At 38.5% G+C, this 26,069-nt stretch overlaps 2 protein-coding genes across 7 annotated transcripts in view; one reads left to right on the top strand and one right to left on the bottom strand.

Moving 5' to 3' along the window:
* Positions 1-12,534, bottom strand: part of TMEM167A (transmembrane protein 167A) — a 41,624-nt gene extending 29,090 nt beyond the window's left edge. Inside the window, exon 1 of the mRNA XM_043464728.1 lies at positions 12,422-12,534. Coding sequence (XP_043320663.1) covers positions 12,422-12,424 — 3 coding nt within the window. The 5' untranslated portion in view covers positions 12,425-12,534. The remainder of the gene's footprint in view (positions 1-12,421) is intronic.
* Positions 12,535-12,611: 77 nt separating this feature from the next.
* The window catches only part of XRCC4 (X-ray repair cross complementing 4), a 291,089-nt gene continuing 277,631 nt past the window's right edge, over positions 12,612-26,069 (top strand). For 2 of the 6 annotated variants that reach the window (XM_043464724.1, XM_043464725.1), the window contains exon 1: positions 12,614-12,718. The gene's annotated coding sequence lies outside the window, so the exon portion shown is untranslated. Of the gene's footprint in view, positions 12,719-12,746; positions 12,850-26,069 lie in introns of those variants that run through there. The other 4 variants (XM_043464722.1, XM_043464726.1, XM_043464727.1 and 1 more) reach the window with 3 other exon arrangements.

Raw genomic sequence — 26,069 nt, 5'->3', positions numbered from 1 at the left:
ATCCCCAAAGAATCAGGAATTTGCATGTTCAGGGAATAATGAGCAGACTTTCTGTACTAAGCAAAGGATTTACTTAGTAAAGTGGATGGAAAAGAAATTTGAAAAGATTTATTATCTTCCTAATAGAGTATCTAAATTCATGATTTTGCAATCTATACTTTAATCCCTGAATATCTTGTTAAAGAAATGTACTTAAATAATATGTCTGGGACTGGTTTCTAAATAACCCAGTGTGTGTGTAGTGGGAGGTATGGAGTTGATGATGAAATGTTGAGTATATGTGACTTCACTATACTTTTTTTTCTACCTTACATGTTTAAATTTTTTATCATAAAAGATTTTTAAGAAGCACTTAAAAACATATCATTATTAAAGAAGTGGGGTGTGTATACATATATTGTGGGAAATCATTAACAAATGAAAACCACTTACTAGTATGTACTATATAATACATACTACTTTGTTCCTGGAATTTACAGACCCTAAAATTTAAACAAATAATCTTAGGTGGTAAAGTCTTTTAGATGTGCTTAGACTCTGGTCAGGAGTGTTTCAAACTCACAGAGGTTAGTCTACCACTGCCTAGCCTACCTAAGCACTCCTCTTAATGCTTAGCATCTGTTGTCAGCTGACACAAAATTTTAGTCTCAGAGTTAAAGGAAACAGATGTTACTGTTCTGTAGATAAGTAATTGAGGTTTTCAATAGGAAAGTGTTATTGAAGGGAAGGGAGGATGCTAAGAAGAAAGCAAGCATATTTAATCACAAAATAGAGGGAAAGATGATTAAAAAAGGTGGAAAGGGAAGTATAATTCACTTACTGTGTTCTCTTTTTTTCAGATCCTTTAAATCATGTGTTTTTCAAGGTACACTATGTTTTTGTACATGCTATACGTTTTTTTCAACCTTCTGGTCTCAAGAATCACCTCCTCTGTGAAGTCCTCCCTGTGTCCACCCCACTCTCCACACCAAACAGAGGCTGGATCTTTGTACATTTACGTGTTACACACATACCTGTCACCCGCCAGATTGCCCTATAACTGTTTCCTCTATTTTATGGAGGTTCTTATCAATCTCCTGTGCTTATTAAATAGTACACAGCAGTCACTGAAAAAATACTGAATGAACAGGAACGTGAACACAACTGCAAATAATAAACATTTTAACAAATGCAAGAGCACACTTAGATTCCAAATTAACAATGCATGTTATTAAAAAAATATAGGTTAGACTGCTGAATGTCTTAACTATTTAAGAGAAACCTCCACACACAGCTTTGCATTTATATTTACTTATCAATGATATTTTGCAAAATTCAGAATGAAGAAACATATGTTTGTGCTAAGGGCCAGGGCTACAGGGTAAAATAAAGGTCTGAGGTAATTTCTTTTCAGCATCCAAATCTTGTATCACTAACCAGAATTCAGAGAAGTTCTATTGAGCAGTCATCCTTGAGGTGCTTGCATATGGGACAGTGTCTTCTGAGTCCACTTAATTTGTAAGAGATATATCCTCAACAGTTCTGGATGCCTGAGGCAGCAGGCAAACTGGCTGGTAGAAAGTTCTAGACCCTCAAATCTAAGGTTTATCTAATTTTCATCAAGGACACCCTGTGCCAACGCCAGGAGTTATACAATGGCACACTGCTCAGTCTAATAAATTTAGCTCACTATTAAACATTAAATCACACACACTGGAATTAAGGAATTACAAAATACAATAGAACTTGCTCCTTCTGGAGGCTTGAGGAAATAATCTGTTTTTCTTGCCTTTTCAAGTTTCTAAAGGCTGCCTGATTCCTTGGCTTAGTGAGCCACTCATCACTCTGACCTTGACAACTTCTTTTGTGATTATGGCCCTCTTGCCTCCCTCTCACAAGGATTCTTATGATTAAACTGCCCTGTCACCCCGTAATTCAAGAAATAATCTTCCCATTCCAAAACTCTTAATCACACATGCAAAGTCCCTTGTGTCAAATAAGATAACATATTCAGTTTTTTTTTTTTTAAAGGGGGTTGCAGAGAAGTGCATTCTGTCCACCACACCTACAAACAATTCCTTTTTATAAAGAGGTATCCAGTAACATTCCCTAGACTCAGGGCTGCCTGTAGCAACTTCTGGAGCACAACCTCAGATACAATCAGAATGGTAACCTTTGGGGTCCTGGAATATAGGAGTCCCACCCTGTCCATTATTATCAGAGTTGTGCTTGTTCTTCTAAAACTGGCAATGAATATCTCAACTTTTTTTTCCCCCAAAAGGCCCCTTTTTACTATTCCTCCATACTCCAGACCCATCATGCTACTCACAGCTAACTAGAGCTTCTGATGTGCTTCAAATCACTGCACTAAATTATCAAACTAGAAGGAAATAAACTTGATGAATCAGTCACTTTGCATAATTACTCTGAAGTAGATGGCAATTTATTGGGCAATGAAATAATAAAAATAACCCAGACTTTCATTTGGTCACATTAGATTGAACTGTTTCTCAATAAAGGATAGAGACTGGTCAATGCAAAGGTTAGCATCCAAAATGAAATTACCTCTAATGTTGACATGTCTCTTTAAAATTCTCTATTCTCAAGTTGATTTGAAAAGTTAGGAGTATTTATTTCATGTTCAATTTCTATCATTTTATCCATAAAGATATAATTTGTTATTTTCGGAGTCATTCCTGAATGTTAAAACTATACTAAGTATGGATATAAGGGCAAGACTTCAACGTTAAGTGTTTTGTTTTTAGATACATAAATAAAAATACTTCTATGCTAAGAAAAACCCAAAAAACCCAAAACATTAGGAACAGAAGTAAAAAAAAGAGGAAACGATGCAGGCATTAGAATAGTACAAAGAAAGAAACAATGAAAAACGCTAAAGAAATACACATATTAATATGCTAAACAGTGCTCTGTCCAAGACTGCTAAATGACTGGTTGCTTGCTAACTGTACTTATTCTGCAGAAAAGACTTTGGCTAAGCCTCCAGTATATTCATTAGCCCTGGATCTCTTGAGTTAGATGGAGCTTATTTATTTTTAGGATTATCAACACAAATTACTTAACCAGTCTATTGATTAAGGGCCTTCTTTATGCATAACACTGTCTGGGAGCTTCAAATGTTGACTGCCTCCTACATGGGGAATACATTTTTATTGACATATTAATTCTTACAGTTTAACTGAGAATCAAACTTAAATTTTTAAAACTCTAAACACTAACTATTTTACTAATTTCAATACCTATTGTTTTCATGCAAAACTAAAGTTCTTGATCCCTCTCTGGGAGTGAAATGAAACCCAGAAATGATATTTCTGACCTAATTGTGATAGAAATTATACAGCACTGGAAAAGTAGGTCAGCATTTTATCATTTACAAATCTAGGTCAGGTCAGCATTTCCTAACTAGTTTCTATTATAAATTCATATGAAACACTATTATCTCTTAAAATGAAAAACATGGAAATAGAGGGATAAATGTAAGACAGTATGTGAATGTGCAAACACATACAACACCCCATTTCCTCAAGATTAAGTCTTATATTAGAAAATATTTCTAATAACATACAGGAATATTAACATTTTCTTTTTCACTTCAACTCTGTTCTCCACTGGCAACATTGGTGGTCATTTGCGCCTGTTTTCACTGGACCTACAGTGTATTTGTTCTGTTTGTGCTGCCTATTTTGAGCTATTTTATAGACATCTCACATCTAAATATGAAGCAACAAAAGTGTCACAGTTATTACCAAGAGGAAGCATGCATGTAACTATGACAAACAGTAGACTTAAGAAAATTGATGTAAATGCTTCACATGTCCCTGATAAATGATAAGAGAAAGTAGTCTGAAGGAAAAGTGCAAATTCTGTTATGAAAAAAAAATTCTGATCATGCAAATAGTTAAGACTAAGAATGACAAAATGGAAAAACTTGCAAATAAATGAAGGCAAGCAGGGTATGAACTCTGGCTACTCACTTTACCTGGAGCTTTAAAAAAATAATCAACACCCAGAAATTTGGACTAAACTCTGTGGCATGGGCAGATATCCATGCAGTACAGTAGATTCCTTCTGCAGGGTCTGGAAACCTTTAACTATGGGCTCTGGCTTTGTTGCTTGTTGACTATATTCAGAAGACACTGTATTTACTCTAAACTTAAATTCCCATTCTATAGAGCTAACATGATTTTTGATCAGTTATCATTTAAAATCACTAAGTCATTTTTAATAGATCTCTTACATAGCCAGCCCTGGTTTTGCTTGTAAGACATCCTCCCAGCACTTTTGCTGTGTAAACTGTTTACAGGTAAAAATCCTTTAGGTTAGTACACTGATGCACTTGAAACTAAGGTGGAGTTATTATCTTGAAAACAAGGTGATTTGTTCTGATGGCTTAATGAACACTTTACTGTTACTCTTTTGCACTGAACTTTGCCTATTTCTGGGAAGAGGTGAATCTGTCCAAGGAAAAAAATATTCCATAGTTCATGGGAAAAATAGTTGTCTGTAATATTGATGTAATGTCACTTTCTAATCATGATCATGGTTTAAAGGATTATCTTGGTTAAATATATATTGGTTTGATGTGTAAATGCTAATATCATTAGCACAAATTACATGATTTTATACATAGTTTCCAGAGGTAGGTTAAGAGTGGCTTGTGAAGCAACTGGAAGCAAATGGTGGCACAGAGACTATCCAGGGAAGACTTGGTGATAAGGGTCTCTCATAAAGAGAGCGAGGGAGAGAGACTGTGTAACAGCTATTGTTAGAGATTCACTACACGGAAAAATATTTTTCCAGAATTATGAATTAATTAACAGCCTAGAATTCTATTTTTCATACTTATGAACTATATAATGAAGGACTGCAATGCATTTTGCATGGCTTTCATTTCTTTAAAATTGCTGCTTTCTAAAATTCTCTTGTTCTCATATTTTGTTGGGGAACCCAACTACTGATCAGCAGTTTCACCCAAGAAATAGCAATAGTTGGACATTTCTGAATTTTTCCATATTGCTTTTTTGTTATATTTATACTTGGTTTTGAAGGATTGCTTATGCTTATGTCACTGCAAGCAATCAGTACCCAGTCATTGTGTAACATATAATGATACTTATTGTACAATAAAGCCTGAGTTTTTGCCAACTGTAAACCTAGAGTTAGGTGTCTCCCTCCTAATCCGCTCATCTGTACCATGGCCTTTTCTCTTCACACTCCGCAGATTCATAAGGTTATTTGCCTTTAGTGACTTCACTTTCTTACAGTATGAAATGATGAAGGTTGATAAAAGGAGAGATTACATTTAAAAAATAAAGAACAGGAAAACAAAGCTAAAAGAAACAGCAGCTCTAATTTATTGCTCTGTGAGAGTCTCAGGTCTCCTTAAGTGTTTTCCTGTTTTGGCTCTTCACATCCAGCCTAAGCTAAAGTGAAGAGGTATGGTAGATGTTGTTAACACATATGCACAGCTCCCAGACTCCAGTAGGGTGAAGACCAAAAGGAAGCAAAACTAGCAGAAGATAAAACAAGAGAGCTGGGCTCGGTCCCTGGTTTGGGAAGATCCCCTGCAGAAGGGAGCAGCAACCTACTCCAGTATTCTTGCCTGGAGAATCCCATGAACAGAGGAGAGCCTGGCGGGCTATAGTCCATGGGGTCACAAAGAGTCAGACACGACTGAGCGACTTTCACTCACTCACTCACTGTGGGCACAGAATTTGCCAAAGCTCCCTGGGAGTTTTTACTTGCAGTTAGAGTTACAAGCCACTATGCTACAGAAGACCAGCATCCACTTCAGATACCTACCTATTAGCCTAACGCAGAGGTTTTCAAAGTGTAGCTCGTGGAAATTTCTCATGTATTCATGCAGTCAAAACTATTATTATAATACTAAGAAGATAACCTGCCTTTCTACTGTGATGTCATCTGTATTGAAGGTGCAGAAGTAATAGTAGCTACAGAATTATGATCTTGCAAACAATCCACACTGAGGCATACAAATGTTGCTTTTCCTCTAGAATTCCCTGTGGGATTAATGGTGTTGTTGTATAACAAAAAGGGCCTAAGATTTGGTGACAAGTGGAGCTGTTAAGTTTAAATCTGACCTTCACTAGTTATAAGCAATGTGGTCTTGGGGAAGACACTTAACAATTCTTCACCTTTTTCTTCATATGTAGAGTGGCCAATAATGTAAGATTCTAATAAAACATCATATGCAAAACACATGGCAGAGTTGGTGCTTAAAAAATATTTTCTTCCAATCATCTAAACTGGACTTATACTTCACCACTCCTTACTAAGCACCTCATAATGATTTTCTTACTTTTATCTTTCAACCTACTTAAACTTGTCAAGAGGGCAGTCATTCAATCATGTAAGATCATTGTATTTGTTTCTAGTTTCTCAGATTTTCATCTTCTTTACAGATAGCAAAATTAAGACCTGGAGCTGACTGTGGCTCAGATCATGAGCTCCTTACTGCAAAATTCAGGATTAAATTGAAAAAAGCAGGGAAAACCATCAGACCATTCAGGTATGACTTAAATCGAATCCCTTATGATTATACAATGGAGGTGATGAATAGATTCAAGGGGTTAGATCTGGTAGACAGAGTGCCTGAAGCACCATGGACGGAGGTTTGTAACACTGTACAGGAGGTGGTGACCAAAGCCATCCCCAAGAAAAAGAAATCCAAGAAGGCAAAGTGGTTGTCTGAGAAGGCCTTAAAAATAGCTGAGAAAAATAAAGGGAAAGATATACACAAATGAACACAGAGTTCCAGACAATAGCAAGGAGAGATAAGAAAGCCTTTTTAGGTGAACAATGGAAAAAAATAGAAGAAAACAATAGAATGGGAAAGCCTAGAGATCTCTTCAAGAAAATAGGAGATATTAAGGGAACATTTCATGCAAAGATGGGCACAATAAAGGACAGAAAGTACAAGGACCTAACAGAAGCAGAAGAGATCAAGAAGAGGTGGCAAGAATACCCAGAAAAACTATATAAAAAAGATCTTAATGACTCAGATAACCATGAGGGTGTGGTCTCTCACCTAGAGCCAGATATCCTGGAGCTGAAGTCAAGTGGGCCTTAGGAAACATTCATGTGAACAAAGCTAGTGGAAGTGATGGAATTCCACGTGAGCTATTTCAAAATCCTGAAAGATGATGCTGTTAAATGCTGCACTCGATATGTCAGCAAATATGGAAAACTCAGAGGTGGCCAGAGGACTGGAAAAAAGTTTTCATTCCAATCCCAAAGAAGGACAATGGCAAAGAATGTTCAAACTACCAGACAATTGCATTCATTTCACATGCTAGCAAGGTAATACTCAAAATCCTTCAAGACAGGCTTCAGCAGTACATGAACCAAGAATTTCCAGATGTACAAGTTGGATTTAGAAAAGGTAGAGGAACCAGAGATCAAATAGCCAACATCCACTGGCTCAAAGAGAAAGCAAGGGAATTAAAAAAAAAAAATCGAATTCTGTTTCATTGCCTATGCTAAAGCCTTTGTGTGGATCACGACAAACTGGAAAAATCTTCAAAAGATGGGAATACCAGACCACCTTACCTGCCTCCTGAGAAATCTGTATGCAGGTCAAGAAGCAACAGTTAGAACTAAAAATGGAACAAAGGGCTTGTTCAAAATTGGGAAAGGAGTATGACAAGGGTGTATATTGTCACCCTGCTTATTTAACTTATATGCAGAGTACAATGTGAAATGGTGGGCTGGGTGAATAACAAGCTGGAATCACTCAGACTGATCAGTTGGACTGCCAAGAGAAATATCAACAACCTCAGATATGGAGACAATACTAACCTAATGGCAGAAAGGGAAGAGGAACTATAGAGTCTCTTGATAAAGGTGAAAGAAGAGAGTGAAAAAGCTGGCTTAAAACTCAATATTCAAAAACTAAGATCATGGTATTCGGTCCCATCACTTCATGGCAAATAGATAGGAAAACAATGGAAACAGTAAGATTTTATTTTCTTGGGCTCCAAAATCACAGTGGATGATAAAATCAAAAGATGCCTGCTCCTTGGAAGAAAAACTATGAAAAAACTAGAGAGTATATTAAAAGGCAGAGACATCACTTAGCCAATAAAGGTTTGTACAGTCAAAGCTACGGTTTTTCCAGTAGTCATCTACAGATGTGAGAGTTGGATCCTAAGGAAGACAGAGGGCCAAAGAATTGATGCTTTTGAATTGTGGTGTTGGAGAAGACTCTTGAGAGTCCCTTGAACAGCAAGGAGATCAAACCAGTCAGTACTAAAGGAAATGAACCCTGAAGATTCGTTGTAAGGACTGATGCTGAAGCTGAGGGTCTAATACTTTGGCCACCTGATGAGAAAAGCCAACTCATTGGAAAAGACCCAGATGCTGGCAAAGCTTGACGGCAAGAGGAGAAGGGGGTGACAAAGGGTGAGAAGGTTGGATGGCATCAGTGACCCAATGGACATGAATTTGAGCAAACTCTGGGAGATGGTGAAGGACAGCGAAGCCTGGTGTGCTGGAGTCCATGGGGTCACAAAGAGTGAGACATACCTTATCAACTAAACAACAACATGTAAATATATCTTCTCCATTGTTACCAGTTGGTTTTCTAAAGTGCACTCCATTCTTTTCCTTGCTCAAAGTCTTTACTAGGTACACAAACATTATCAAAATATAAAGGCCTTGAAAACACTTCAAGATCTGGCCTCAAGCTTTCTAGTCTCATCTCTTCACTGATTAACTTCAATTTCTTGCACTCCCCAGGCAACTATTTAACTTCATGTTCTTTGTGTCCTTAACTACCTCACCCTTTATCTTTCTAAAGGCTAGAGAATGTTTTCTCAGCTCTAGCTAATGACTCCTTCTCTAATCCTCAGTCACTCCTTAATACACAGGTCAGAGTGTTATCTCCTTGAGGATGCCCTCTAGCAGTTCCCAGTGACAATTATTTTCTCTGTCCCTAAACAATTTCTCAGCTACAAGAGGAAATAAACTATTTAATAAACTATTTCACACCCTTTCTCTGGTATTCAATTTAATTATAAAATATATGCAATAAATAGGTCCTACTTTGCAGGGTTTGTGAATATTAAATGAGAATATCTGTAAGTCACTTAACACATCAACAGAGGAAGAAATGAAGATAAACTTCCTCAAGTTGATCAAGTAAAGGATGGTAGCTGGGCATGATTCTGACCCTGTTTGGTTTAGTCTAAAGCTCATGTTCTTTCTACCGCACATGTCTCTCTATGTCTTAGCAGATGACACATAAAATTTACTTATTTAATACTCTCCCCCATTGGACTGTAAAGTCCTTGAATACAATGAGCATGTTTTACATGACTTTGTATATCCAGACACTCATTCATTTAAGTGCTAACTCTGACACTATGATGTAGAGATTAAAAGACCTAGTCTCTACTTTTAAGAACTCTGCCTAGAGAAGGGAGAATTATGAGCAATATCTTACTGTTGTTTTCTACACAAAAGGGACAGTGGTGGCATATACATGGACTGGACTACAGATGTCCAAATAGACCTAAAGGGAGAAGAAGAAAACTTAAGGTACAGGGAAGACTTCTTTGGAAGAGATGAAACTAGAGATGACTCTTGAAGAACTTTAAGTTAGGGAGAACTAGGGTTTCTGGAGTTTTTAAAAGTATTAATTCATAAATGATATAATTATTATACTGTTTATGCTCTGATCAGTCTAAATTATTATTGCTGATAAACATTTAATGGCCTTGAAATGCATTTTAAAACATGGATTCATTGGGGGCTTCCCTGGTGGCTCAGTGGTAAAGAATCTGCCTGCTAATGCAGAAGACACAGATTCTCAATCCCTGATCTGAGAATATCCCACATGCTGCAGAACTATAAAAGTCCATGCCACAACTACTGAACCTGTGCTTTAGAGCCCAGGAGATGCAACTACTGAAGCCTGTGCACCTAGACCTTGTGCCCTGCAATGAGAGAAGTTACTGCAATGAGAAGCTCGCACATCTTAACTAGAGGGTAGCCCTCACTTGCAGCAACAAAAACCCAGCACAGGCAAAAATAAATAAATAAATTATGGGGCGGGGAAGAATGCAATGGAAGGAGGATATTAAAAACTGAATGGTTCTTTCTAAAAAGAAAAATGGATTCATTAAAATACAGTAATTCAGATATAAGTCATAATCACTGCTTGTTGTTCAGTTGCTAAGCCATGTCTCTGAGCTGCAGCAGGCCAGGCTTCCTTGTTCTTCACTATCTCCCAGAGTTTGCTCAGATTCATGTCCATTGAATCAGTGGTGCTATCTAAGCATCTCATTATCACTAGGCTACCTTCCCTGGTGGCTTAGTCGGTAAAGTGTCTGTCTACAATGTGGGAGACCCGGGTTAGATCCCGAGGTCGGGAAGATCCCCTGGAGAAGGAAATGGCAGCCCACTCCAGTACTCTTGCCTGGAAAAGCCCATGGACGGAGAAGCCTGGTGGGCTATGGTCCATGGGGTCGCAAAGAGTCGGACACAACTGAGTGACTCCATCACCACCTTGCAAATATACTAAGTTTAGGTACAAACTCAGAAAGAAACCTCACTGTGTAACTCTTCCAGCTACAATGTACTTTTCCTGAAATGCTGACATCTTAAGCTCACAGGAACAGAGCAGGAATGAAAACATTAACTACCTGGCACTTATTTCTATTTTCCACCCACATCTGATTGGCATATTCTATTTGAGAGCATCAAACCACTAAGACATATTTGATTTTCAGTTATGTTCTTTTCATTAACAATAGCATGAAGACTTTTGGCATGCCTGACTTTCTTTGCCTGTAAACATCTATTCAGAAGTTTCGAAATGAGACAATGCTTTTAAGTTGATTTTTCAAATGCACCCTGGCACACAGCAAATGCTAATAAATGAGAGCTATTATTGTTACTCTGAATAAACCAGTACAGCCAGATGGTTCAAATACTGTTAATCTTAAATGGTATATGTCTTGCTTCTAAACAGAACATAAGACAAAAAGATGACCAAAAAAAAAGAATCTATCTCTGCTTGTACTATAAGTAAAATAATCCAATTTCAGCCTCAAGGAGGGTATATGCAAGAAGAGTAACAGTCTTGTTACTCTTTTAGGATTGCAAAATGAACCACATTTTCTAAGTTAAATAATGGCTCACTCAGGACACAAGTCTAACCACTTGTGTCCTTTCATGTGATAGCTCGAAAAAGGAGCTGGAGAGGATCTTCAGCCAAGGAAGGAATAACCTTCCAATAAAATGTCATCCCCTCTATACACTGTAAACTTCTCCAGGGAAGAGACTGTGCCTTATGTCCCAGCTATAACCAAAGTAGCTGGCATAACGCAAACAACAATTAATGAGTTTTCGATTAAACGTTTAAGGGTTCTGTGCTGTGTGGGATTCTGCAAGAACTTCTGGGAACACAAGGTCAGCAACTTTTCACTGTAGAAAAGCATTTGCCATGGCTGCTTTTGCTACTATAATAAAAGGCATGAATCTTTTCCTCATAAATGCAACATGTGGCACATAGACCTCATAAATTCATGGTGAGGGCCTGGTGTAGAAGCTGTCAGCATTTACCGCGACAAAGGTGAAATGCCTGCAGACATAGCTTGGGAGATCTTTACTATCACTACTGATTATTTCATCTGTCCTCTGTCCATGTTGGTTTTACGTATTCTTCTCAGCTTGGAGAAGTAAACATTTCTCTTGTGAACTTCTGTGGCTTATTTCAAGCTTCTCTAAAAGGCCCAAACTATTAAAGGAATCTGCAATAAGACAAAATAACACAGGAAACCTTAATAATGTATGGAAGGGGAGGAAGGCCCGAGGCCAGACACCACTCCAAGCACAGTAAGCTTCTAGAAAAGCCACCTCCACAGACAATTCCAATCATTAAAACACAGCTTATAAAGCAGCATCTTTAGAGTTGCGAGAATGGAGCTGGAGAGACCCAAAAGGCCAATTAATTCAACAGGTGAAAATTAAGGTGGGGCGTCTGGGGTTTTTTTGACAACAATGAAACGCCTGGCTTAGGTCCGCAATGAGATAACAAACCGCACAAGAGCGCAAACCCGGCAGCTCTAAAGCCTGGAAATGACCACAAAGAGTAAGTAACGACGGGTTAAGCCAAACTAGCGCATTTCTTTGAAACAAGTCATTAAAGTAGCCTCTGTGTGTGAGGAGGGGCTCTGCGGCCCTGAGGTTCTTTCTTGGGTGGTCGGCTCTGGCTGTCCCAGTTTGGACGTGCAGTGGCCACATGGCTCCCGGGCCCATGTCTCCCTCTGAGTCCCGGGAGAGTCAAGTTAGTGACAGGGTTCCCCGGCCGGGGACTGCCACCCAACCCTCCAACCCTAGTACGGGCCCGCAGCCCCTGCACAAAGCTCACTCGCGACCCCAAAGCCCCGGTTCTTACCATAGTGAGGCCGGCGAAGCCCCAGCCACATCACCCTTCCGGGCCCAGGGCGGAAGAGGCGTGCACGGCCGGCTTGCCTTTCTCTCCCCTTCCCGCGGTCTGGTTGGGCCTGTCAGGGTACCTCCTCCTGAGGCGCGGGTCTCGGGCTCTACGATAGGCTCCTCTCTACCGGAAAGGACGGGACTTAAATGACGTCATTCAGCCCCCGCGGAAGTAGGTGACACTTTCATTGGCTGCTTTATGTCCGCCTGTGGGAGCGGGCCTTTCGGAGGAGGCCGGAAGTGGAATTACTGACAGGTAGGGTCCGGAAGTGGCGACTGACTCTTTAATAGTCGGTGGTCCAGTTATTATTATTATTATTGTTTTTCTTTACTTCTCTAGAACTCCTCAGCGCTCAAATTTTTCCCGGCTTGGACTCCCCTCGATGTGTAAGCTTCTGGCCCTTCTGTTTGTAAACTCTCGGGAACACCTGAGTTCTCTGGCGTTACCCGCAGGTCGTGCATCTCCTGGGCTCCCTTTTCAGTTTCTACCTTTGCACCTGTGCGATTCTTTGTGTAAAGCGCCCTTGAAATGCCCTGTAAAGCTGTGGGATTAGGAGGACACTTGAATTCAGAGGGTTGTGTTGAGAAGGTGTTTGATCATTTTTCTAACATTGGCATTCTCTCTTCTAATTCCCAGCGTTTTGTAGATTGTCAGTGGGTTCGATCTGAGGCTGAAAGGTGCCCGTTGGAGTCAGGAAAGAACTTTCTGTTGGAACAAATGGAAAGGAGCTGCCTTTCCTGAGTTCAGTAAATGATTAGATGCTTTAGAAAAATGGTCCACCTGCAAGACATATACCATCTTTTTCTTTTAATCAGTATTATTATTTAGCTTTCTCTAATATTAACAATCCCATTAGATAAGATTCTAGTCCCTCTCCCCAGATTCTTTTTAGAATGTTATCAATTTTTTAATACTTTGACTCAAAGTGGATTGAGAGAAACAGGAAAGGAAGCTCATATAATGCATTGATTTATGTGCTGTTCTTGGCCAAACTATGAGACCCGTCTATATTTAGGGCAACACAGTGATTAGAATATTTGGGTTTCTACTATCTGTATTGTTGGCTACTGCCCACCAAGTTTTTTTCTTTTCTTTTTTTTTAAACCATTACTAACTTTTTGTTTTAATCTACTGAATTGTCAAGAATTGATTAAGTACACAAATTTAGCAAGTACTTAACTGAGCTTTTATTCATACCATCATGAGACTGCTGCAGAGGGATAAAGATGGCTTGTTCCTTCCAGAAATTTAATGGGCATAGGGAAGAGTGGAATAAGAAATGTATAAAAATATACTGTATCCTTGTTCTATTAAAAAACAAGCTGTAATGCTTTGTCTTGTGATTGCTTTACAATATATTTTTTAAGTCTTGCCATTCAAATTAAATAATCTTGGCTTGGTTATGGAAATTATGTTGTGCAACTCATCAAGCTTGGTTTTCAAAGTAGTAAATGTGTCTGCAGACATCTTGCTGTCATGTAGATTGTCTTCATTTACATGGACTCTTGAGGATTATATGTAATAGCTGAAGTGCACTGGGAAATTGAAGTTGTTAAAAATCACAGTTGATTTACTGTATTTACGAATTTTAATTAATTTTAGACCATGGGCTTTTACATACTTCAGCTTCAAAATAGGGAAGAACAATGCCAGTTATTTTAAAGTTACCCATAGGAAAAAAAATAAAATAAAGTTACCCATAGAGGAAGCCAAATAGCAATAGATAAGACTGAACATACATTTATATGTAAAGTTTTTCATGTAACACAACAAAGTTAATCTGACACGATCTCTTGGCAAGATCCCTAAGGAGGTGGTAATTGAGATATATGGTCATTAAGCACATAAACTCCCTGCTCTTGGCTTCACTGCCAGTAAACTAATTTAAGCACTGTCTTACATTGCTATTTCAAAAGTCTCTTTTCTGGCAACTCTGGTATGGAATCTTATTTCAGACTATCTTGGATCATTGTCTTACTCACTAAAAGTGAAATCTGATTCTTATAATGTCCTTCTTCAAAAATTATTGTCTTCTGCATCTAGAAGAGTATTTTCAACTTTGATTTCTTAGGTTCAGTAGAATTATATGTAAAAATAGTACATACTTATGTTTTTCTGTGCAAAGAATGCATGGACCTCCCTAGTATTGTCGGGTATTTGACCTGCACTAAGCCCTCAGTGGGCTTCCCTGGTGGCTCAGAGGTTAAAGCGTCTGCCTGCAATGCAGGAGACCTGGGTTCGATCCCTGGGTTGCAAAGATTCCCTGGAGAAGGAAATGGCAACCCACTCCAGTATTCTTGCCTGGAGAATCCCATGGACGGAGGAGCCTGGTGGGCTACAATCCATGGGGTCGCAAAGAGTTGGACAGGACTGAATGACTTCACTTTCACTTTCCAGCACTCAATGGAGAAGGCAATGGCACCCCACTCCAGTACTCTTGCCTGGAAAATCCCATGGACAGAGGAGCCTGGTAGGCTGCAGTCCATGGGGTTGCGAAGAGTCGGACAGGACTGAGCGACTTCACTTCCACTTTCCACTTTCATGAATTGGAGAAGGAAATAGCAACCCACTCCAGTGTTCTTGCCTGGAGAATCCCAGGGATGGAGGAGCCTCATAGGCTGCTGTCTATGGGGTCGCACAGTCGGACACAACTGAAGTGACTTAGCAGCAGCAAGCACTCAATGGGCTTCCCTGGTAGCTCAACTGGTAAAGAATCTGCCTGCATTGTAGGGGACCTTGGTTTGATTCCTGGGTCAGGAAGATTCCCTGGAGAAGGGATAGGCCACCCTATCCAGTATTAGGCTTCCCTGGTGGCTGAGCTGGTAAAGAATCTGCCTGCAATGTGGGAGACCTGGGTTTGATCCCTGAGTTGGGAAGATCCCGTGGAGATGGGAACAGCTCCCACTACTCCAGTATTCTGGCCTGGAGAATTCCATGGACTGTATAGTCCATGGGGTGGCAGAGAGCTGGACAAGACTGAGCAACTTTCACTTTCTAGCACTCTATAAGGCTTGCATGTTGTGTGCCTGGCTTTCTTTGTTCACTAAAATAAAAACCTTTTAAAGGGAGGGATAATGAAGGAGGGCCAGTTGACTTGAATGTTAGGCACTCAGTGAACAGTTTTTTAAATTAAAAGTTTAAAAAATTGAATTGGTACTGCTTTTAGTACCAATTGATAGTGCTTTTAGTACCAGACCACTTTCTCTCTTCTCTTTTTACTTGTCTCTCGTATTGATGGTATTGATCATTTCCTTTTATCTGACTTCTTTTTTCTCGTTCAATGATATTCACATATAGTAAATAAAATAATAGTTTTACTTAATTTGTTGTTTTCTTTGATCTTTAACTAATCTCCATAGTCAGAGGTTGAAGTTCTTTGTTATCTAGTGTTCATCATTGTCCTGTTTTTTCTCCTTTTTAAAAAAATTCTCTTTCCACATGACTCTTAGATTAAGACCCAGAAAACTTTTGATTGACCTGCATGTTATTTTTTTCACCTTAAGAAGTGCTTCTTTTAATCCTTCTCTGATTCCAACGCCATTTATTTGTTCTTCTGAGCAAGAATCCCTTCAAGAGTTTTCTGTGCTCCAAGTTCCAATTTCTCTTTTACTCTTCTTGAGATCCCTTCACCACAGTGCCTATGATTCCCCCAAATGCTCTTGTTAGTGTCAGTCAGTCTGAAACTGAATTTTCATTTCTGTTTATCATGCTATTTCTTTTGTTTTTTTTTTCATTTATTTTTATTAGTTGGAGGCTAATTACTTTACAATATTGTAGTGGGTTTTGTCATACATTGACATGAATCAGCCATGGTTTTACATGTTTTCCCCATCCCGATCCCCCCTCCCACCTCCCTCTCTACCCGCTCCCTCTGGGTCTTCCCAGTGCACCAGGCCCGAGCACTTGTCTCATGCATCCAGCCTGGGCTGGTGATCTGTTTCACCCTAGATAATATACATGTTTCGATGCTGTTCTCTTGAAACATCCCACCCTCGCCTTCTCCCACAGAGTCCAAAAGTCTGTTCTGTACATCTGTGTCTCTTTTTCTGTTTTGCATATAGGTTATCATTACCATCTTTCTAAAAATTCCATATATATGTGTTAGTATACTGTATTGGTCTTTATCTTTCTGACTTACTTCACTCTGTATAGTGGGCTCCAGTTTCATCCATCTCATTAGAACTGATTCAAATGAATTCTTTTTAACGGCTGAGTAATATTCCATGGTGTATATGTACCACAGCTTCCTTATCCATTCGTCTGCTGATGGGCATCTAGGTTGCTTCCATGTCCTGGCTATTATAAACAGTGCTGTGGTGATCATGCTGTTTCTTGCCTCCAAGCCTCTGCTCATGCACCTTCTTCTGAAATGTGTCTTCTTATCTTTTTTCCTTCCACGCCTAGACCTTTGCCACCTTCTAAATTATATATCAGATATAACTCAAGGAAGCTTATTCTGAAATTTCAGACTCGTTAACATGCTACTTTTCAGAGGAGCTCCTATCTTGCCTCTGTACTTTACAAGCTTGTATAATAATCCTCTTTGGGTGTTTCTGTCTCCTCCCCAGAGAGCTGGGAATATGTCTTACTCATCTTTGAGATGTTTAAAACCTGGTACAAAGGATGTAGTCAGTGAATATTTTAATGCATTAATGGCATGACCAAAGTTACTCAGCTAGGAGTTTTGATTTCAGTCTGAGTTTTATGAGGTATAAGTCAGTGCTTTATTTGCAGTAGCTCGTTTTCAAGGAAAAAGGTGACTATCTTCAAGACAGTTGTTCTTATAATACTAGGAGGTTTTTAGTTAATGCATTTTATCGCTCTGGGCAATATGCTCCTTGTCCTTTGTGAAGCTGCCAGTACTGATAAGAAAGTTAATTGTGACTTTTTCTAAAACACAGGCTGAAATTAATGAACAGAGGGTTGTTATAGTCAGCAAATTTTTAATATTGATGAAATTGGGCTCTTCATAGAAGAAAAACACCATTGAGATTTTTGTTGCCCAAAAGAGAAAACCATGTTAGAATTCCAAATGGTTGATGAGGCATTCATACTTTTGCTAGATACCGGTATTGCCGATAGCTTTAAATTAAACTTTTGCCTTTGTGCCACTGGGAAATCCCAGGATATTTACAAGATTTTACAAAGATTTTCTCCCAGTGATATGGGAGTTTGCTCTTAAGATTGCGTTAATAATGGTTGGTTTGTTAACATGATTTCTGATACTTGGCACAAAAATTAGGTGCACTAATTTTGCATATAAAACACTGTTTAATTCTAGATAATGAGCCAGACTTTCCAACTACCTTTTATGGCAGGCATTCTGGATTTTAACTGCTCTCTGAATATCGTCATCATTTTTACAGTCTGTAAACCAGTCTTTTAGAAATTTGTTTAGCTTTTAGGACTAACGAAAAGGGAAATAATTTAATTCTATAAATTCTGAAAACGCTTCAGCGGCTTTCAACCTTAGCAGTGGGATTGAAAATAATGATTAGGCTTAGAATTAAGAGTCAAAACAAGTATTACTTGGAGTACACTTCTGAATTTGTGCCTTGTTTCTCTGAGCTTTACTAACCCTGCAGCAGTGACGAAAATGTTGAAATAAGCAAGGACTTCAATCTGGTCTTTGTGTGAGAGGATGCTATTAGCTTACTTGTAATTTTGTAAGAACAGTTAATGAGAATTTTATTGAATAAAGAAAAATCTTTGTCAATTGGAACAGAAACAAGTGGCTGCCAAGACATAAGATGCGGCCATTGTTGAAGAGACTCATCAAAGTGTCCTGATAGTATAAATATTGATGTGCTGAGACATGTCAATATTTATCATAGAATCTGGAAGTTGCCAAGTTCCTGTTTAAGAAATATGACCCTAGCATTGGACACAGTATATCAATAAATAAGGAACATGTCCAGATGAACAGCTGCTCAGAGAAAATCTCAGACAAAATAGGATAACATCTGTCTAAACTTTAGGGCACTTCAAATGTTCAATTTAAAAAATTTATTGATTCTTTTTTGGTAATTTGTAGGTGGATGCTTCTATAATATAGTGTATTAATATAGTTCCATATGTGGGTTTGACTTAAGTATTTTTTTGTAAATTACAGCATGCTTGGTTGGAATTTATAATTTTGTAAATTAGTTGTGCTATGATACTCATCTCTAAATTGAATTAAAAAAAATCTTGCCTTAATATTGTGCTTAGGAATTGACTTCTTCATTTAGACCATTTTTCTTACAGAAGTTGGCTCAAATCATAACATTACTTTTAGGGACCAAAAGTTTGTGCTCTGGAAATTTAGCAGTAGAGAAAATATAAGTTTCTGAAGTTTAACTGTAATGAGGAAATTTATCCTGATTATTATATGGCAACTATGTCTCAGAAGAAAATGTATACGGTAATGAGCGACTAAGGTAAATACGGTTGGTCCACTATCACAGATCACCACTGTTAATTCCATGTGAGAATCACTGTGACTTAACAGAGTATTTAATGAAAAATAGTTGCTTGAAACCTTTATATCAAGTCACTGGAACCACACAAACAACCTTGCATCTGTTTTACAGACTTCTAGAAGGTTAAACTTAGCATTCTTAGAATAATAATAGTGCAAACAGTCCGAGAAAACCATGAACCATGGCTATTGGGACTGGTCCTCTCATCATTTCTCATTTCTGATAGCGAAGACTGATAGCATTTATACAGCAATCTAATTATGTTACCATATTGTAATGTTTATATTACATTACAATATAATGTCACAGAGGTTTGTGACATTGTACAACAGACAGGGAGCAAGACCATCCCCAAGAAAAATAAACTCAAAAAAGAAAAATGGCTGTCTGAGGAGGGCTTACAAATAGCTGTGAGAAGAAGGGAAGCGAAAAGCAAAGGAGAAGAGGAAAGATATACCCATTTGAATGCTGAGTTCCAAAGAATAGCAAGGAGACATTAGAAAGCCTCCCTGAATGATCAGTGCAAAGAAATAGAGGAAAACAATAGAATGGGACAGAGTAGAGATCTCTTTAAGAAAATTACAGATACCAAGGGAGCATTTCACGCAAAGATGGGCTCAAAAAAGGACAGAAATGATATGTACCTAACAGAAGCAGAAGATATTAAGAAGAGGTGCCAAGAATATACAGAAGAACTGTACAAAAAAGATCTTCATGACCCATTTAGTTACAATGGTGTGCTCACTCACCTAGAGCCAGACATCCCGGAATGTGAAGTCAAGTGGGCCTTAGGAAGCATTACTACGAACAAAGCTAGTGAAGGTGATGGAATTCCAGTTGAGCTATTTCAAATTCTAAAAGGTGATATTGTAAAAGTGCTGCACTCAATATGGCAGCAAATTTGGAAAACTCAGCAGTGGCCACAGGACTGGAAAAGGTCAGTTTTCATTCCAATCCCAAAGAAAGGCAATGCCAAAGAATGCTCAAACTACTGCACAATTGCACTCATCTTACATGCTAGTAAAGTAATGCTCAAAATTCTCCAAGCCAGGCTTCCACAATACATGAACCATGAACTTCCAGATGTTCAAGCTAGTTTTAGAAAAGGCAGAGGAACCTGAGATCAAATTGCCAACATCTGCTGGATCATTGTAAAAGCAAGAGAGTTCCAGAAGAACTTCTATTTCTGCTTTATTGACTATGCCAAAGCCTTTGACGGTGTGGATCACAATAAACTGTGGAAAATTCTGAAAGAGATGGGAATACCAGACCACCTGATCTGCCTCTTAAGAAACCTGTATGCATGTCAGGAAGCAACAGTTAGAACTGGACATGGAACACCAGGCTGGTTCTAGATAGGAAAAAGAGTACGTCAAGGCTATATATTGTCACCCTGCTTATTTAACTTCTATGCAGAGTACATCATGTGAAACGCTGGGCTAGAGGAAGCACAAGCTGGAATAAAGATTCCGAGGAGAAATATCAATAACCTCAGATATGCAGAATACACCACCCTTATGGCAGAAAGCGAAGAAGAACTAAAGAGCCTCTTGATGAAAGTGAAAGAGGAGAGTGAAGAAGTTGGCTTAAAGTTCAACATTCAGAAAACTAAGATCATGGCCTCCAGTCCCATCACTTCATGGCAAATAGATGGAGAAACAGTGGAAACTTTATTTTTTTGGGCTCCAAAGTCACTGCAGATGGTGATTGCAGCCGTGAAATTAAAAGACGCTTACTCCTTGAAAGAAAAGTTATGATCAACCTAGACATCATGTTAAAAAGCAGGGATATTACTCTGCCAACCAAAGTCTGTGTAGTCAAGGTTATGGTTTTTCCAGTAGTCAAGTATGGATGTGAGAGTCAGACTACAAAGAAAGCTGAGTGCCGAAGAATTGATACTTTTGAACTGTGGTGTTGGAGAAGACTCTTGAGAGTCCCTTGAATTGCAAGGAGATTCAGCCAGTCCATCCTAAAGGAGATCAGTCCTCCGTGTTCACTGGAAGGGCTATTGTTGAAGCTGAAACTCCAATACTTTGACCACCTGATGCAAAGAGCTGACTCATTTGAAAAGACCTTGATGTTGGGAATCATTCAGGGCAGGAGGAGAAGGGGACGACAGAGGATGAGATAGTTGGATGACATCATCGACTCAATGAACATGAGTTTGGGTGGACTCAGGGAGCTGGTGATGGACAGGGAGGCCTGGTGTGCTGCAGTTCATGGGGTTGCAAAGAGTGAGACATGACGGAGCGACTGAACTGAATGTTTATATTGTAAACAGGGAATGCTGAGTACGGTTGAAATCATATATTCTTGCAGATGCTACATATGTTTCTATAAACAACTTGATAAACATGGAAAAACAAATTTGCTTAGAGGTTCATAAAAAACTTTTAATCTGTTCAGTATATTAAAGATAGGAGTGAAAAACACATTTTAAAATTTAAATTGACTGTATATCTGTTTCAAAGAGGCATTGCCATTATTTTGAGGTAAGATGTTGAGTTTTTAGGAGAAAACATTAGAATTGTTAATTAGTGATTTTTAAAACTTGGAAAACATTTTTTTGCCTTGTAACCAGAACTTGTACTTTTGTTTTGAATAGACACGTTATGATTGTTTTTTTAGAATCATTAATGCCTTATACAAATACTTACCAATTGTCTTTTTGAACCACCTGTTACTGGTTATTTATTATGTGGTGACAACAAAGTCCCAGTGTTTTCGAAATGTCATGTGTTTTGAATTTGATAAGAATGGAAGCATATTAAGTTGAAAATGTAAAACTTCCTGTTTGGTGTTGAATATTATGAGTTTAATAGAATGTTTCCCGAAGTGTGGTACACCATTGATGGAATATATATGTTTGCTTACTTACAACTTTTTTTCACATACTTTAAGGTAATTGAGATCCACATAACCAATGAGTAACCGTGAGGATTCATCTTGAAATGTCTGATTCCAAAGCCTGACACAAGATAGTTTAAGCAAAAAGGAATTTCTTGGCCTCATACCTAAAACATTCACAATTAGATCTAGATCCTGTAGCTGCCGTAATCAGATCTGAGCTGCTGGTCACCCCTCAGTTCTACTTTCTGCTTTCTTTGTTTTGTTCTGAACAGCTCCAGTTGTACACCTCATAACATCAAATCCAGTACAGAAGAAACTCTATGCTTTAGATGCAAAGAAAAGTCTTGACATTGAGCCTTACAGGTTTTAGTTGTCCTAACTTGAATCATGTACTCATCTTTGAATCACTTCCTGGAGATTAAAATGTAATGTTGGTTTAGTCCAGATCTGTATTCTACTGCAACTTGGGATCAAAGTCAACTTGCTCATAGCCTGTGTATGAGAACAGTGGAGGTGGGCGTGTTTGGTACTCAAGGTTTTGTTGCCATGAGTGCGGAGTCTGTATTAGGTAATGCAAATCACCAAATTCTCTCTAAATGTTGGATAAATGAACACTTTTAACCTGAATTGGGTAGGGCATGGACCAGACACTGGTGGCAGTTTCTGACAAATGTTTAGTTATAGCTAACAGTACAGAACTCTTCAACTGGACATGGAGAAGGAAAAGTATCAGTGTAAACTAACGTCATTCAAATTGATACAGATGAAATGAATTCAGCCATTTGAGCTAGAATTGCTTATTGATTATGTATAATAGGTATTTGACTCATATTAGTTAGATAAGAAAATTCTGATATCACGAGTCTAATGATATGTCATAGGATGAAAAAGTTTGGAAAGTTTCAGTATGATTATTACTTTTGGTTTCTTTAATGTGGATCTTCTGTGCGGTCTTTGAATATACACATAAAGTGGCTCATATATTGACTATTTTTTCAATTAATTTTTTCACATTTTGGCATTAAGACCAAATAATTAGTGTATAGCTAATAAATATTGAAATAATTTTAGCTATTTTGATTATCAGCTTTTCAATCGATTATTCAAAAAATTTATCCTCAGTAGTAATATATTTGATTCATTGTTGTAAAATAAATTTACCAATGCATTATGCACCACTGTCCCTGGCGTAATGTTTATCAGATAGAAGTATTTCCAGTGACCAGTAGTGAGTTTAATACTTATTTAGTTAGGCTCCTAAATTTTGAAGTATTAGTTATATATTTAAGAATGTATTTCTAATAGATGACTTTTTCCTTTTACAAAAGTATCCCAAAAGTAACAAACAATTATCCTGATGGTCAAAGAAGACTTATTGAAAGCATTTTTCTTTTTACACATTTTATTATGGGAAATATCAAACATATGTAAAAGAAGAGGGAATAATGAATTCCCATCATCTAGCATAAGAATTATTTTGCGTTCCAGTCCCCTATAATGAAAAGGACATCTTTTTGGGGTGTTAGTTCTAAAAGGTCTTGTAGGTCTTCATAGAACCGTACAACTTCAGCTTCTTCAGCATTACTGGTTGGGGCATAGACTTGGATTACCGTACTATTGAATGGTTTGCCTTGGAAACGAACAGAGATCATTCTGTCATTTTTGAGATTGCATCCAAGTACTGCATTTTGGACTCTCTTGTTGACTATGATGGTTACTCCATTTCTTCTAAGGGATTCCTGCCCATAGTAGTAGATATAATGGTCATCTGAGTTAAATTCACCCATTCCAGTCCATTTTAGTTTGCTGATTCATAGAATGTCAACGTTCACTCTTGCCATCTCCTGTTTAACCACTTCCAGTTTGCCTTGATTCATGGATGTTACATGCTAGGTTCCTATGCAATATTGCTCTTTCTAGCATCGGACTTTGCTTCTATCACCAGTCACATCCACAACCGGGTGTTGTTTTTGCTTTGGCACCATCCCTTCATTCTTTCTGAAGTTATTTCTCCACTGATGTCCAGTATCATATTGGGAGTTATTTCTCCATATTGAAGTTATTCTCCACTGATCCTCCAGTATTATATCATACAAGACCTTATAGAACTAACACCCAAAAAATGTCCTTTTCATTATAGGGGACTGGAATGCAAAAGTAGGAAGTCAGGAAACACCTGGAGTAACAGGCAAATTTGGCCTTGGAGTACAGAATGAAGCAGGGCAAAGGCTAATAGAGTTTTGCCAAGAGAACGCACTGATCATAGCAAACACCCTTTTCCAACAACACAAGAGAAGACTCTATACATGGACATCACCAGATGGTCAACATCGAAATCAGATTGTTTATATTGTTTGCAGCCAAAGATGGAGAACCTCTGTACTATCAGCAAAAACTAGACCGGGAGCTGACTGTGGCTCAGATCCTGAACTCCTTATTGCCAAATTCAGACTTAAATTGAAGAAAGTGGGGAAACCCACTAAACCATTCAGGTATGACCTAAATCATACCCCTTATGATTATACAGTAGAAATGACAAATAGATTTAAGGGACTAGATCTGATAGACAGAGTGCTTGTCGGACCAGGGACAGAGGTTCGTGACATTGTACAGGAGACGGGAATCAAGACCATCCCCAGGAAAAAGAAAAGCAAAAAAGCAAAATGGCTATCTGAGGAGGCCTTACAAATAGTTGTGAAAAGAAGAGAAGTGAAAAGTAAAGGAGAAAAGGAAAGATATACCCATTTGAAAGCAGAGTTCTAAAGAATAGCAAGGAGAGATAAGCCTTTCTCAGCAATCAATGCAAATAAATAGAGGAAAACAATAGAATGGGAAAGACTAACAATCTCTTCAAGAAAATTAGAGATACCAAGGGAACATTTCATGCAAAGATAGGCTCAATAAAGGACAGAAATGGTATGGACCTAACAGAAGCAGAAGATATTAAGAAGAGGTGCCAAGAATACACAGAACTGTACAAAAAAGACCTTCATGACCCATTTAGTTACGATGGTGTGCTCACTCACCTAGAGCCAGACATCCTGGCTGGATGTGAAGTCAAGTGGGCCTTAGGAAGCATTACTACGAACAAAGCTGATGATGATGGTGGTGAAGGTGATGGAATTCCAGTTGAGCTATTTCAAATTCTAAAAGGTGATATTGTGAAAATGCTGCACTCAATATGGCAGCAAATTTGGAAAACTCAGCAGTGGCCACAGGACTGGAAAAGGTCAGTTTTCATTCCAATCCCAAAGAAAGGCAATGCCAAAGAATGCTCAAACTACCGCACAATTGCACTCATCTCACATGCTAGTAAAGTAATGCTCAAAATTCTCCAAGCCAGGCTTCAGCAATACATGAACCGTGAACTTCCAGATGTTCAAGCTTGTTTGCAAAAAGGCAGAGGAACCAGACATCAAGTTGCCAACATCCACTGGATCATTGAAAAAGCAAGAGAGTTCCAGAAGAACTTCTATTTCTGCTTTATTGACTATGCCAAAGCCTTTGACCGTGTGGATCACAATAAACTGTGGAAAATTCTGAAAGAGATGGGAATACCAGACCACCTGACCTGCCTCTTAAGAAACCTGTATGCATGTCAGGAAGCAACAGTTAGAACTGGACATGGACCAACAGATTGGTTCCAAATAGGAAAAAGAGTACGTCAAGGCTATATATTGTCACCCTGCTTATTTAACTTCTATGCAGAGTACATCATGAGAAACAGTGGGCTGGAGGAAGCACAAACTGGAATCAAGATACCGAGGAGAAATATCAATAACCTCAGCTATGCAGATGACACCCCCGCTTATGGCAGAAAGCGAAGAAGAACTAAAGAGCCTCTTGATGAAAGTGAAAGAGGAGAGTGAAGAAGTTGGCTTAAAGTTCAACATTCAGAAAACTAAGATCATGGCCTCCAGTCCCATCACTTCATGGCAAATAGATGGGGAAACAGTGACTGACTTTATTTTTTTGGGCTCCAAAATCACTGCAGATGGTGATTGCAGCCATGAAATTAAAAGATGCTTACTCCTTGGAAGGAAAGTTAGGCCCAACCTAGGCAGTATATTTAAAAGCAGAGCCATTACTTTGCCAATGAAGTTCCATCTAGTCAAGGCTATGGTTTTTCCAGTGGTCTTGTATGGATGTGAGAGTTGGACTATAATGAAAGCCGAGCACTGAAGAACTGATACTTTTGAACTGTGGTGTTGGAGAAGACTCTTGAGAGTCCCTTGGATTGCAAGGAGATCCAACCAGTTGATCCTAAGGGAGATCAGTCCTCCGTGTTCACTGGA

The sequence above is a fragment of the Cervus canadensis genome, chromosome 4 (assembly GCF_019320065.1).
Source record: "Cervus canadensis isolate Bull #8, Minnesota chromosome 4, ASM1932006v1, whole genome shotgun sequence".
NCBI classification, from domain to species: Eukaryota; Metazoa; Chordata; class Mammalia; order Artiodactyla; family Cervidae; genus Cervus; species Cervus canadensis.
This window is presented reverse-complemented; position numbering and strand designations above follow the sequence as displayed.